The sequence below is a fragment of the Xiphophorus couchianus genome, chromosome 9, assembly GCF_001444195.1.
Source record: "Xiphophorus couchianus chromosome 9, X_couchianus-1.0, whole genome shotgun sequence".
NCBI classification, from domain to species: Eukaryota; Metazoa; Chordata; class Actinopteri; order Cyprinodontiformes; family Poeciliidae; genus Xiphophorus; species Xiphophorus couchianus.
In genome coordinates this window covers 29460817-29475490 of record NC_040236.1, presented here as the reverse complement: position 1 = coordinate 29475490, position 14674 = coordinate 29460817, and the positions used below count along the sequence as shown (strand labels likewise).

At 41.8% G+C, this 14674-nt stretch overlaps 2 protein-coding genes across 2 annotated transcripts in view; one reads left to right on the top strand and one right to left on the bottom strand.

The window, feature by feature from the left end:
• raver2 (ribonucleoprotein, PTB-binding 2) overlaps positions 1–4971 on the top strand; it is an 89157-nt gene extending 84186 nt beyond the window's left edge. Inside the window, exon 16 of the mRNA XM_028027611.1 lies at positions 1201–4971. Within this exon, the coding sequence (XP_027883412.1) occupies positions 1201–1341 (141 nt within the window). The 3' untranslated portion in view covers positions 1342–4971. The remainder of the gene's footprint in view (positions 1–1200) is intronic.
• A 7717-nt stretch (positions 4972–12688) lies between these two features.
• jak1 (Janus kinase 1) overlaps positions 12689–14674 on the bottom strand; it is a 40208-nt gene continuing 38222 nt past the window's right edge. The window contains exon 25 of the mRNA XM_028027610.1: positions 12689–14480. Within this exon, the coding sequence (XP_027883411.1) occupies positions 14364–14480 (117 nt within the window). The 3' untranslated portion in view covers positions 12689–14363. The remainder of the gene's footprint in view (positions 14481–14674) is intronic.

Below are 14674 nucleotides of genomic sequence, written 5' to 3'. Positions count from 1 at the left end.
GTTTAATTATCAACAAGTTGCATCAAAACAGTGTCAATATGTTTACAATGAGATGTGTGTTTTCTGAACGTTGTAGCTGTGTGTGTTGAGTCAGATACCTTCGGCAACAGAAACTCGTGTTGGGATTTGTTTTCCGTTGCTGTAGAGAAAACTCGATACTGCAGCGTCTGAAAGATCTTTTTCAGTTGAATGGAGCCCAGTCCTGATTATTTCTTCACTTTGAGGCGTCCTATTGTTTGAGCACATGATAGTTTTGATTTTAATGAAATATTAGAGTGTGACTGATTGGGACATTGCTAATACTGGATGTTGCTGATGATTAGGGAATTTGATAATACCACATGTTAACAAATCAAACAAAGTTGCTTGTAGTTAGCATCCATTTCCTTTAAAGTGGATAAGTTCCTTTGGACTTTCTTTACATTCACTATACATAGAGCTTGTTTTCTGCTGTGGTTTCAATATCACATATGTGCTCTTCCCATAATGCCTAATGAAGTTTATTTAGTTACTGTTTTAATAATAAAAGCTAATTGCAACGCTAACTTATCTGTTTTTATGCATCATCTGCTTAGGCATTTGACAACAGTATTCCAGTAATAGGATGAGGAATACTTTGCTGGTTCATTTAACTGTTGCGCTTTAAACATCTAGAATATGAAGTTGTTCCACTTCAACCGTAGGCCTGTCACAATAACAAATTTCACTGGATGATAAATTGTCCCTGAAATTATTTCAAGAAATTATAATGTTGATTTTTTTGAGACCAATTTCAAGTAATACATGGACAATGGCATAATAATAAAAGGTTTCCTTCTCAAAGACCAATAAACCTACATTTTGTAAAGAACACTCTACACAGGAACTACAAGACATTTTAAATATTCAAAATAAAACACAACAACCAAAAACAATAAATAAAATGGAAATAAAAACCTCACACACATCCGAAACCATAAATAAAATTAATGATTGTTTCTTTGTAAACAAAATTGCCCTTCAAAAACTATTAATCACCAGAATAGAAATGATTAAGGTCATTTTAACTGCTACAGGCTTATTCAAGCAAACAGTGTGGGTTAAAATGACCTTTTGCAGAATAACTTTTTTTTTTTAACGGCTTTGAAACAAAATATTCTGATCCATCCATGGATTAAACGTTTTCACGTCCTTCCCGCCTGTCGTTTTCTGTCTCCTCAGAACCAGACCCGTGGCATTAAGAGGGACTACCCTCAGCTAGCGGTGCAGGAGGCGCCGCCATCGGAGGGCGCGTACATCGGGCAGCACTCCCAGGGCCTGGGGGGGCAGTATGCCGACTACTTCAAGAGGAAGAGGCTGTAGAGTGAACCAAATGACCTTAAAGCCCACAGCTTCAGGAGGGAGACACAACCAGCTGGATGTCACGGCTCCCTCTAGTGGCCTTTTCTGTGGCTGCCATTGTGCGTCCCTGCAGTAGGTGTCAGGTTGTGTTGAGTCAGGGTTGCAGATGGCCGGAGTGAAAACAAGCCATAGTGCTCTTTGATTTTGAAACTTTAGTACACTCTTTCACAGTATTGCTTTTGTCTTGTTCAAGCCTTAACTATTTATCTTAAATGTCAGTTTCTCTGTCACTGTTCCTAACTAATATTATCCTGTACATCTTTTTTTTTTTCAAACATAATCTAAGCTAAAGTATATTATATGTGTGTGTAGAAGCTGCTTCTGTATTTGCAGGCAGCTGACCTGTCTGGATGCTGAAACTGCCCCCCACATTTGGTCCTTTCCATGTCTTTTTTTTTTTTTTTTTTAAGAAACTCAAATTTGATTCGTCAGTCAGACTGACATCCATTTCTTCTAGCTTCACTGCCTTTTATTACCCAGGACTCTCTCTAAACCTACCTGTGGGTGTGTGTGTATGTGTGTGTTTTGTGTGTTGCTTTGCTGTTATCTGTAGGAAGCGTCAGCCATTTCTATCCCAAGTTTTGGGAGAACATCAGGAAAAAAAGGGTCTAAATCGATCAAATCCCTTCATTTTGGTGAATTAAATGGAGTCCCTCAATAGTTGGACTTTTCAGATGTAGATTGAGGGAATAACTAAATTAACTGCTGTGTAAATATCGCAGTGTAGTATAGAATATATAAAGCCATGCGTAACAGACAATAACACATAAAATAAAGGGCGTTTTGATGCTCATTTTTGAGTGTGGTGTACAACAGAAAAAAATATTCAGCGTCAGATTTGTTTTGTCGATCTACAATATACTCTTATATATTTGTAATATAATATTCCGAGGCAGTTTAAGTATTGTATTAACAATAAGTCCTGATGAGACTTTAACGTAGTTATTTGGTTTGTTTTGTACTGTTTAAGCCAAATATTCGGGTGCAGTTTTCCTCCTCTGCTGTTTTTGTTGTAAATCATTTTCTCTCTTTTTTTGTTTTTCTGAAAGTTTTGTTGAATCTGTAACAGGAGCTTTAATTTCATATTCAGCCGCCTCTTTCATAAAGCTTTGAGACTGTAGAAATGATTCAATGCAGAATCACTGCACAGCTAAGAAAAAACATCGATGAGGATTTTGCACGGGAACTGTTAAAATATTAATGGTTGAAAGTAATAAAATGGCTCCAGGAGGCTCCCCATCCCCGCCTTAAAATATATTTGTTTCATTTGGAGAAAAATAATTCAGCAGTTCCATTGAGCGATTGAATTTGCTCTGACATTTAGCAGTTTAATTGGATTTGCACAATGAACATACAGTTCTGGTACACTCATCAGCATGAAAATCATGTTTATTTGTGGGTTTTAATGATTTACTTGAACTGTTTGTTTTTTTCTATCAAATTCCTGGGTGATGTAAATTCAGTTATTTTTTTCATTTGATAAAAATGTTTGTTCCTGAATTGAACATTTCCACTAGTATTTATATTTTGCAGGAAACTCCTTGCTATCACCCTAATCTTTAGCTCCCTTTACAAACTTGCCATCAGTTTGAAATCTGGACTGGGTCGCTCCAAACATTAAACAAACTTCTGGTCAGAAGAAACATGTTGATAAAATTAAAACATTGTGTTTAAATCAGCAGGATCAGGATCGCACATCTAGCTTGCCGCAAGTTTTGACCAGCCAGAAGGAACGTCTCACTGTTTTACTAACAATGATTGAATGTAAGCTTGTGGTCAGAACTGTATGTTAAACAACAATGTGCAAAACTTTCCTCTTAATTTATTTGACCAGTTTAGTAGCAGTAGAGTCAACCAGATAATTTTTTTTCATGTGATTAAGATAGTTTGTAAGAGTTTTTCTGTATTTAAAGTTGTAGGATGAATGAAATCTACACTCTTTTTTTTTTTTTTTTTTTTTTTGCACAGTTAAAACCAGATATTTACATACACTGTACAAAAAAAAAACCCATAAACTTCTTTCTCTGACATTTATTTGGACTAAATCAGCAATGTTAATCTTGCTTTATATGTCGCTTCTGAAATAATGGCTTCCTCTTTGCTGGATGGCCTTTCAGTTCATGTTGGTAGAAAACACGTCTCATTGTGTATAATGACACGTTTACCGGCTTTTGGTCTGCAGTGAGACCAAAGCACTGTAAGCCGTCTCCTTCCTGAACAGTGTGACGGCTGGGCGTGTTCTGGGTGTTTATAGTTGTGTGTAATTGTTTGAACAGATTAATGTGGCACCTTCATTCGTCCGGAAACTGTAACCAAGGATGATCCAGGCGAGTACCGCTTTTTCTGATACGTTGGCAGATTTTATTTATTTATTTTTTTACTTTGATGGATGCAGCGTGTTTGAGGTGCTGCTTTATAATCAGAGGCTTTCAAAGCCGTTTTACAGTCTGGACTTTCCCAAAGTATTTGAAAGTGCAGCAATCTTGGTGTATGCGATCTGAAACAGGAAACGCATTGCTTTTGTTGGACAGTGTATGTAAATAGCTGGTTTAATCTGGGTATAATGCTTTTTAAAAAAAAATGTATTCCTTGCAAAAATGATTTGAGTTAGTTTTTGGTAATATTGTAAAGCCAGTACACAGAAAGCTTGTATAATGAGAGCAAGTTTGTTTTTAATCACAGTTTGAACATTAAACTTTAAGTGCACTGACTTTAAAAAAAAAAAGGCAATAACCAAGGCTCCAACTACTGTCAAAGAATGAATGTATAAGGTTTTTATTTGAAGTCTTCAGCCATTCTAAACTGGCACTGGTTTATACACATGGTTACAGCTTTCTCATTTTTTTTATCTCTATTTTTTATGTCTTTGCATTTTGCTTATACATTTCAGAATTTTGTATTTCTGAGAACAATATCACTTGTATTGCCATGGCAGTAACACACACTGTGAAAACCAACAACAATGGCACAAGCAAAAGCAAACCCAGATGTGTTTGTCACTGCAGGTCGGATCGACGTGACGTTTACAGCCACACAGAAATAACGGGAGATCAGAAAGCTGAGATTCAGGTATTCTTATAAGGTGTTCAACTTGTAATGAGGGTCATTTTGGTCCAGTAAATAAAAATAATGACCTACCAAAAGTGAACCAGGTCACACATCATTCCCCTGCAGGTCATCAAAAAATAATAAAACCCACATTGAAAATAACTGCTGTAGAACTCCTTTTATAAAGAAGATTAGAGCACCACATTTCTTTTTTTTTAAATATTGATTCTCAGTTCAGCGTAAGTTGTGGCAAAATTTTAAATGAATAAATGGTTTACTGTAACTGCATGGCAAATAACGGCTGGTAATTGTAATATCTGAAATGGAGAATCTACGGGTTACAAAATAAACTGTGCTGTTCTTTTAACATAAACTCTTAGCATTTGATACGGTGCAGTAATGTAAGCAGACAAAGTGCCTTGCAAAAGTTTTCCTACCCTTGGAATGTTTTCCAGTTTGTTTGTTTTTTAACCATAAAATTACTAACTTCAATGGATTTCATTAGGATAAATGGCTTTCTAAAGTAAAAAAAAACTGAAAAGTGTGGTGTGCATTTTCATTTAGTCCGTTTGAGTCATTATATTGTGAAACCATTTTTCACTTTGGTTACTGCTGGTCTCTCTACCAGCTTTGTATATTGATTGAAATTTGTGTTTATTCAGTTCGTGTCCATTCTTTATATATAAGATCTGGGTCTGGACTTTGACTAGGCCATTTTTACAGACTAATATGCCACTCTATCTCTGGCTGAATGTTTATGGCTTTTATCCTATTGAAAGGTGACATCAGTACATTGACGTTTGTGGATGGTAGGAGTAGAAATACTTTTGCAAGCCACTGCAACAGCATGAAAGAATTTATACTTCCTGTTTGGAACCTTGTAAGCATCAAATTAGCTGGTCAGTTATACGGAATTTACTGCCAAAAAAACCTGGGTTTTTAAATGTGCATACAAGTTTCATGCAATAACTGGAAATATATATATACATATTTTGGTGTCTGATCAGCTTCTGTCCCTGTATTTGTGCACTTGCGTGTCCGCATGTTTCACTTTTTTCTTTTTGATTTTCATTCTTGTTCTGAGAGCCTCCATCTTTAGCATTTATTGGAGATAAGACCTAACTACATTGTGTATGTTTAAACCCTCAGATTATTTTGCTGAATTCGCCTCAAACGACCACAGAGCCTGTCAACAACGGGTGGTAATCTATATTCAAAACACTTAATTGTCATATTGGAAGCACTTTGCTGTCATCTGGTGGCCACAGTTTATATGATTGTCTAATTTTGCTAATTTTTATATTAAACCCCTAACTGTATCTGCTGGACTGTACTGTATTCACTTAGACGATCTCTAATTAATTTAGAATCTCCTTGTCAGCAAAAGTTATTTCTTGCACATATATTGTAAATAAATTTAGGTCTAAGGCTTAATCTAAATACTATCAACTTATAATTTGGCAGATTCCTTTTATTGGTTAAATATTTTAGTTTATGCTTAATTTTCTTTGTCTAATTCTTCTTGTTTTTGTCATAGTAATACAAATTATTAGTGTTGTGGATCCAAATAACTCAGTTTATGTTCGTAGTTTGGGTTTTGTAGTTTCATTCTTCTTTTTTGATTCATCAAAAAAGAAGAATTAACCCTCTGATGCGTAAGTGGGTCCTTTTTGACCCGATGAGGTCATCTTTTTGCAATATCTTTGTAATGAAAAGTTTTCATCACTTCATATTCCAGGTATTCCTTAAAAAATATGTTACTGATATCATGCAATTAAAATTTTTAATTTAGCCTTTATACATTTTAAGAAATATCATGTTTTATATTACTACCCCATTCTTCCATGAGTGAGTCAAAAAGGACCCGCATTAATTTCCTATGGAATTTAATGGGGAATCTTTGTTTCTTACCAACTATGACTGTCAGGATCACATTTTTTTGTGAACCATACACAGAAAAAACATACACTGAGTCCTAAGTATTACCCCTGATAATAATATTATGATATAATATGATAATAATATTTTACACAGCAAGAACTTTTACAAATAATTATTATTTTAATTGTTTGCCTTCCAAATGTCTGTGTGTGTCAATCATGAGTACTGTGACGGTGTTATTGTCACGAATCAACATATTATCCATCCATCCATCCATCCATCCATCTTCTTCCGCTTATCCGAGGTCGGGTCGCGGGGGTAGCAGCTTCAGAAGGGAGGCCCAGACTTCCCTCTCCCCGGCCACTTCTTCCAGCTCTTCCGGGGGAATCCCGAGGCGTTCCCAGGCCAGCCGAGAGACATAGTCCCTCCAGCGTGTCCTGGGTCTTCCTCGGGGCCTCCTCCCGGTGGGACATGCCCGGAACACCTCACCAGGGAGGCGTCCAGGAGGCATCCTGACCAGATGCCCGAGCCACCTCAACTGGCTCCTCTCGATGTGAAGGAGCAGCGGCTCTACTCTGAGTCTCTCCCGGATGACTGAGCTTCTCACCCTATGTCTAAGGGAGAGCCCAGCCACCCTACGGAGAAAACCCATTTCGGCCGCTTGTATCCGCGATCTCGTTCTTTCGGTCATGACCCAAAGCTCATGACCATAGATGAGGGTGGGAACGTAGATCGACCGGTAAATCGAGAGCTTCGCTTTTTGGCTCAGCTCTCTCTTCACCACGACGGACCGGTACAACGCCCGCTTAACGGCAGACGCTGCACCAATCCGCCTGTCGACCTCCCGCTCCCTTCTTCCCCCATTCGTGAACAAGATCCCGACACCCCCCCTGACCCGGAGAAGGCACTCTACCCTTTTCCGGCTCAAGACCATGGCCTCGGATTTGGAGGCACTGTTCCCCATCCCGGCCGCTTCACACTCGGCTGCGAACCGCTCCAGCGAGAGCTGCAGATCACGATCTGATGAAGCCAAAAGGACCACATCGTCTGCAAAAAGCAGAGATGAGATCCTAAGGCCACCAAATCGGATCCCCTCAACACCTTGGCTGCGCCTAGAAATTCTGTCCATGAAAGTGATGAACAGAATCGGTGACAAAGGGCAGCCCTGGCGGAGTCCAACTCTCACCGGAAACGAGCCCGACTTACTGCCGGCAATGCGGACCAGACTCTGACACCGGTCATACAGGGACCTGACAGCCCGTATCAAAGGGCCCGGTACCCCATACTCCCGGAGAACTCCCCACAGGGCTCCCCGAGGGACACGGTCGAACGCCTTCTCCAAGTCCACAAAACACATGTAGACTGGTTGGGCGAACTCCCATGCACCCTCCAGGACCCTGCCGAGGGTGTAGAGCTGGTCCAGTGTTCCACGACCAGGACGAAAACCACACTGCTCTTCCTGAATCCGAGGTTCGACTATCCGACGGACCCTCCTCTCCAGGACCGCCGAATAGACCTTGCCAGGGAGGCTTAAGAGTGTGACCCCTCTGTAATTGGAGCACACCCTCCGGTCCCCCTTTTTGAACAGGGGGACCACCACCCCAGTCTGCCAATCCAGGGGAACTGCCCCCGATGTCCATGCAATATTGCAGAGTCGCGTCAACCAACACAACCCTACAACATCCAGAGCCTTAAGGAACTCCGGGCGGATCTCATCCACCCCCGGGGCCTTGCCACCGAGGAGCTTTTTAACCACCTCGGCGACCTCGTCCCCAGAGATTGGAGAGCCCAACCCAGAGTCCCCAGGCTCCGCTTCCTCAATGGAAGGCATGTTGGTGGGATTGAGGAGGTCTTCGAAGTACTCTGCCCACCGGCCCACAACGTCCCGAGTAGAGGTCAGCAGCACACCATCCCCACTATAAACAGTGTTGGTGCTGCACCGCTTCCCCCCCCTGAGACGCCGGATGGTGGACCAGAATCGCCTCGAAGCCATGCGGAAGTCTTTCTCCATGGTCTCTCCAAACTCCTCCCACGCCCGAGTTTTTGCCTCAGCAACCACCCGAGCCGCATGCCGCTTCGCCCGCCGGTACCCATCAGCTGCTTCCGGAGTCCCACAGGCCAAAAAGGCCCGGAAGGACTCCTTCTTCAGCCTGACGGCATCCCTCACCGAAGATGTCCACCAACGGGTTCGAGGGTTGCCGCCGCGACAGGCACCGACAACCTTGCGGCCACAGCTCCGATCGGCCGCCTCGACAATGGAGGCACGGAACATGGTCCACTCAGACTCCATGTCCCCCACCTCCCCCGGGACGTGTTCGAAGTTTTGCCGGAGATGGGAGTTAAAGCTCCGTCTCACAGGGGATTCCGCCAGACGTTCCCAGCAGACCCTCACAACACGTTTGGGCCTGCCAGGTCTGACCAGCTTTCTCCCCCACCACCGGAGCCAACTCACCACCAGGTAGTGGTCAGTGGACAGCTCCGCACCTCTCTTCACCCGAGTGTCCAAGACATACGGCCGCAGATCCGATGAAACGATGACAAAGTCGATCATCGAACTGCGGCCTAGGGTGTCCTGGTGCCAAGTGCACATATGGACACCCTTATGCTTGAACATGGTGTTCGTTATGGACAATCCATGGCGAGCACAGAATTCCAGCAACAGAACACCGCTCGAGTTCAGGTCGGGCGGGCCGTTCCTCCCAACCACGCCCCTCCAGGTCTCACTGTCGTTGCCCACGTGAGCGTTGAAGTCCCCCAGCAGAACAAGGGAGTCCCCAGGAGGAGCACTCTCCAGTACCCCCTCTAAGGACTCCAAAAAGGGTGGGTAATCTGAACTGTCGTTCGGCCCGTAAGCACAAACGACAATCAGAACCCGTCCCCCCACCCGTAGGCGGAGGGATGCTACCCTCTCGTTCACCGGGGTAAACCCCAACGTACAGGCGCCGAGATGGGGAGCAACAAGTATGCCCACTCCTGCCCGACGTCTCTCACCCTGGGCAACTCCAGAGTGGAAGTATGTCCAGCCCCTCTCAAGGAGACTGGTTCCAGAACCAGAGCCATGCGTCGAGGCGAGACCGACTATTTCTAGCCGGAACCTCTCGACCTCACGCACTAGCTCCGGCTCCTTCCCCACCAGAGAGGTGACATTCCACGTCCCAAGAGCCAGTTTCTGCAACCGAGGATCGGACCGCCAGGGTCCCCTTCCTTGGCCGCCACCCATCACACAGTGCACCCGACCTCTTTGGCCCCTCCCACGGGTGGTGGGCCCATGGGAGGGGGGGCCCATGTTTCCTCTTCGGGCCGGGCTCCATGGGTAAAAGCCCGGCCACCAGACGCTCGCCATCGTGCCCCCCCTCCAGGCCTGGCTCCAGAGTGGGGCCCTGGTGACCCGCGTCCGGGCGAGGGAACACCAAGTCCAAAGTTTTCCTTCTTCATTAGGGTCTTCGGGCTGCGCTTTGTCTGGTCCCTCACCTAGGACCTGTCTGCCTTGGGTGACCCTACCAGGGGCATAAAGCCCCAGACAGCATAGCTCCTAGGATCATTGGGACACTCAAACCCCTCCACCACGATAAGGTGGCAGCCCAAGGAGGAGTCAACATATTAGCCTTCTTCACAATTAGCCAACACTAATTATCTAACCAACTAGCTAACATTACTGCCTATACTTTATTGTGCATGTGTGTTATTTGTCTGCGTGTGTCTCTGTGTGTGTCTGACACCCTTGATAAGAAAACCGAGAGAGAGAGTGTGTTGAATGACATGCAAAACCTGTTGATCATTGTTGTTCAAGGTTCTTTCTTTTATCATCTCAATAAATAAAATAAAAATTCATAGCTATATAAATAAATGCATAAATAAATGAGCTGTAAAAGAGTAGAGTGCCTTCTCCGGGTCAGGGAGGATGTCCTGCCCCAATTGGAGGAGTTCAAGTATCTCAGGATCTTGTTCACCAATGAGGGTTGCTGAAATGATTTTAGAGTCATACGGATGTGTTGGAGCAGCACAGTATTGTTCAGATTTCCTCCAACTGCCAGATGATTAGACAGTTTTTGTTTTTTCTTGGGGCTGCTTATATTCTCTTTGGTTTTCCAGCTCTGATTGCTTGTGTCTTGGAGTATTATTCCATATTTTTCTCATGTTGCATGCATTTTTGGTAACATTTCTGAACATTTATGCTTTCATTTTGTTTTGTCTTCAGTAACTTCTTCAAATAATGTTTCATCTATTAAAAATATTAGACACTTTTCTATATAAGATTTCCTATTTTTTACTTTAAGAAATGGAAATTAAAAACTTGACTTTTTGCAAACCCCAGACAGGAAACAAGTTTACCCAATCTGCTGGATCCCATAACTTAGTACTGATGTTTCTTTAATGTAAATGCATGTAATTATATTTGGGTTGACTGTAATTTACAGGATTGATCATTTTGTCTTCAGCCAGAAAATATGTAATTCCACATTAATGTTATTTTCACATTTAAATTTTGAGCTGAACCCATATATTCTTTGAACACATTTATATCATTTTAATGCATCGTTAATATCTTTCTTTAGGAGCAACAGCTTTTTTATATTTTCTATAATTACATAGACAGTTATGAGGAGAAATTATCCATCATTTCAGAACTGTTGACTTGTGTGTGTTTGTATCATCGTCTCATCAGTTTGATGTCTCTGTGGTTTGACTTTGTCCAGTCTTTGTCTCAATACAATTTTAAATGACATTTTCATGTGCAGCAGCAAATTAGCCCCTCATAATGATGCATCCACCACCATGCTTAACGGTTTTTGCATTTTCTACTTCTACCTGCGTAGACCTTCAAGTAACTACTAATATTTGATTGAAAAAAATGCAATAAGCAAAGTTAGAGCTGATGTGCTGTATTTTAGGCTGCCACAGTGTTCTGTGTATTTGCTTAAAAATGTTATAATTATGTGTCATTTGGGTGGAGGGTCATGCTGATCTGTTGTATTTATAAAATGGTGTCCATCCATTTTATTATTTTACACAAAAGGGATGCTTCATGATTTAAACATCTGGACCCGCTGTTTGCTTTTGGTGTCCGCAGAGGCATTTGTGGGATAGTATTGTTGGTTTTATTTTATTTCCACCAAAAGATTCTTCACCAAACTAGACAGACAATGGGCTTGGATTCATTTCAGACTTCCAGTTTCATGTCTCGTGTGTGAATGACTGAAGCAAAGAGCATTTCCAGCCAGTATCTGTCAGTACATGACTAATCGTCTTCCTGTAAGAAGAAATCGGCTGGAGATGTGAGTAATTATAAATTAACACTCTGTCGCTCCTTCGTTTATTTGTTCTCGGTAGGTTTTTGTCTGCCGCCTCTTGAGTTGATTAAAACTTCTCAGTTCCGGCTGCTGTGATCCATTGAATTGCAGATAATGAACCGACGTTCCATCCACTGACACCGGACATTTGTCTGTGTCTCTCTAAAAATGAGTTCCTGGCAGGCAACGGGGAAATGGGGGGAGACAGACTGAAAGAAAATTGGGGGAAAACAACTTCAGCCGCTCAGCCTGCAGGGATTATTCCTCCACTGTCTGCTCGCTCACTGAAGTGTGTGTTGTGTCTGCTAGACTACTGCGCTTTGCAGGCACCTGTAGAGTTGTCACATGTCTGCTTGATGCTTGGGGGATATGAACCAAACTGCGCGCTTGTTACCTGCAGAGATAATTATTCTCAGTATCAACAGAGAAATTATTAGAGATGCTAAACTGATAGACAGCATTACTTTCTCTAACGTTTTCTTCCTATTTTGAGTTTGTCAGTGTAATTCTGATCAACACACACATTAGCTGAAGCTAATAGCGTGCTAGTGGGTGATTTTCTCTGAAATAAGGCGATGGTGGTCTGACACAACAAATAGATTTTTGGAGTAGTTAAATTAAGCAGAAAATCTTCATTTCAAACAGCTATTGAGAAACAATTGCTTCCTGAGGGCATAGACTGTGAACATTTCATTTGTTTCTTTCAAAAGATTTTCTTGGCTCTGGGGGCTTTATTTGACAGAACAGCGGGTTATAAGACAAGGGAAGACATTTGGCAAAGCTCAACAGGCTGGCCCTCAAACCTGTGATGCCATGTGCATAGATTGTGAGGCAGCAGCGCGCCCAAAAATTCTACCCAATCGCCAACAATTAGCCGTGGCGTATATAATGCACCAATTCGACACTATGAAGCTTACCGGAAATTCCTAGTGCTGTAAACAGTTCTGCGAAAATGGAAGTGCCCAGCGGAACAACATGGTTGTTTTAATTCAATATATGAAAGCGTGATCAACATGGACTGAACGGCTTCATTCACTTCCTCCGCTGCCACTGCTAAAACTGCAGGTAGATGACATTCTGTCTGTATAAGCAGGTGGAATTGCTCTGTGAGTTTAGGTTAAAATTCAGACTTCCTCTTCTTGTTGTTGGGTTTCACAGTGTACTTGTGTGAGAATCTGCACATTACAGATTGATCAGTAGAAGCTGCACTTTGCAACTGTGAATGAACATGGAAGTTTCTTGATCACGTTTGCAATATTTATACAGTTGGGTGTTTTTTTGACCAATTTAATGGTTGTAAATAATTTTCAATTGGCTATTTACTGGTCCACGCTAACATTTTTGCTTTTCAAGTTTGTTTTCTAACAAACTAGAGTTTGGGGAATTTTATATTACACTGACAATGTTGTTTTACTGTTAAGATATTTCTAGAGCAGATTTGGCATGACATCACACTGCTGTACAATATAGAACCATTTTCATTTGAACATGTCGCTTTAAACTTAAAGAAAACTGAGACCTTTTATTTTTTCATTAAGAGTTTATGTCTTTTTTTTCTTGAAAAATTATACATATGTTTTTTCTTAGAGCAGAAGGATTTGCCTTTTACATTCCTAAATAAAATGTGGATTAAAGCGCATCGTGTGAACTTGACCATGTCGTCTCTGCTTGACGACGGACCCATGGGTGGCATTTAGAGCAGAAAGAGTCCCTTCAGCTCCAAGCAATTCCACTAATGTGGATAAATACACTTTTTATACTTGTGGAGTATTGTGAAACTACATTAAAAAAATTTTTTTTTAAATTGTTAAATGCATAAACATGTTCAACCATAAAATGTGGGATTCTTTTAAAACAAAGTCACTTGGTTGGAGCAACTCCTGCCCATCTAATCTCATCTCCTAGTGAACTTTGCAGCTGTTACTCTTGTGCAGCAGAACATTTACAGTATATGGGTTCTGACATGCCTCCACTTGCTCCGTGTAAGGCTGCAAAACAGATGGAAAGTTAAGCGCTGCTGCCCCCCAGTGCCTGTCTTAGAGACACTTTTCCTTAACCATGTCTAACATTACAGCATATTGGGCTCACTGAGCAATTGCACAATAAAAAAGATACAAACAAAAACACAGTTTATGTGCAAATGCAGGTTAAACAGTTGATGCAAAGCAGGATGATGGTTTTTCCAATCAAGTTGGACATTTTCTAAGGCTTCAGACTAATTTACCCCAATTAAAATTGTGCTACTGATCTTTCTGTATTAGACTGAAAGTCATACAGCTATTTGATTACTGTCTCTAATTTAATCCCACCTCTTAGAAGCTGCATTTGCACATCAAATCTATGTAAACCGATAAAAGTCCATGATGCTCAACTCGGATCGTGCTATTTTTCTCTCAAAGAAGGAGTCCATAACCCAGCACAAACCGTTCCTCCTTTCATGAGGCCACGTCTTCAGAGCACTGCAGTATCCTAGCAGGTCCAGAAACATCAACTACTTTATGTAGAATATAAGATTCATTTCTTCATAAATGTTCATCACAACAGGAAATATCAGGATTATAAGTTCCAAATGCAAAGGATCTAAAAGTATGGTTAGGCTATATATATTTTTTTGTTTTTTATCCCCCAATGACGGTGAAAGTTTATGGGCGATTGTGACAGAGGATTCCCTTTGCGATGTGAAGCTGAACGTGCAGCTAATGGTCCGATTTGGCAGCTTGCTCCTTGTCCCATGTTGCTTTCACAATAGAACCTTGTGGAGGTTTACAGGCTGTTCTGCTGGTGGTGCTGCTGCAGGATGGACAGCTCCTCAATCAGACGCTTGAAGGTGATTCTCCGCTCCGGAGTGTGCTCCCAGCACTTCCGCATCAGCTCATACACCTGGAAAATAAAAAAGGATTTTAAATACTTTCACAGTTTGTCTTGATGCAGGGCGGTGTCCAAAGTCAAGACCACAACTGCAATGCAGGATACAAGTCTGCCACCCACTTAGACATGTGGCTATATTTTGGTGCATAAATTATTACTGTAGAGTGTAATATGTACAAACAATACATTGAGTATTTGTGAACAAG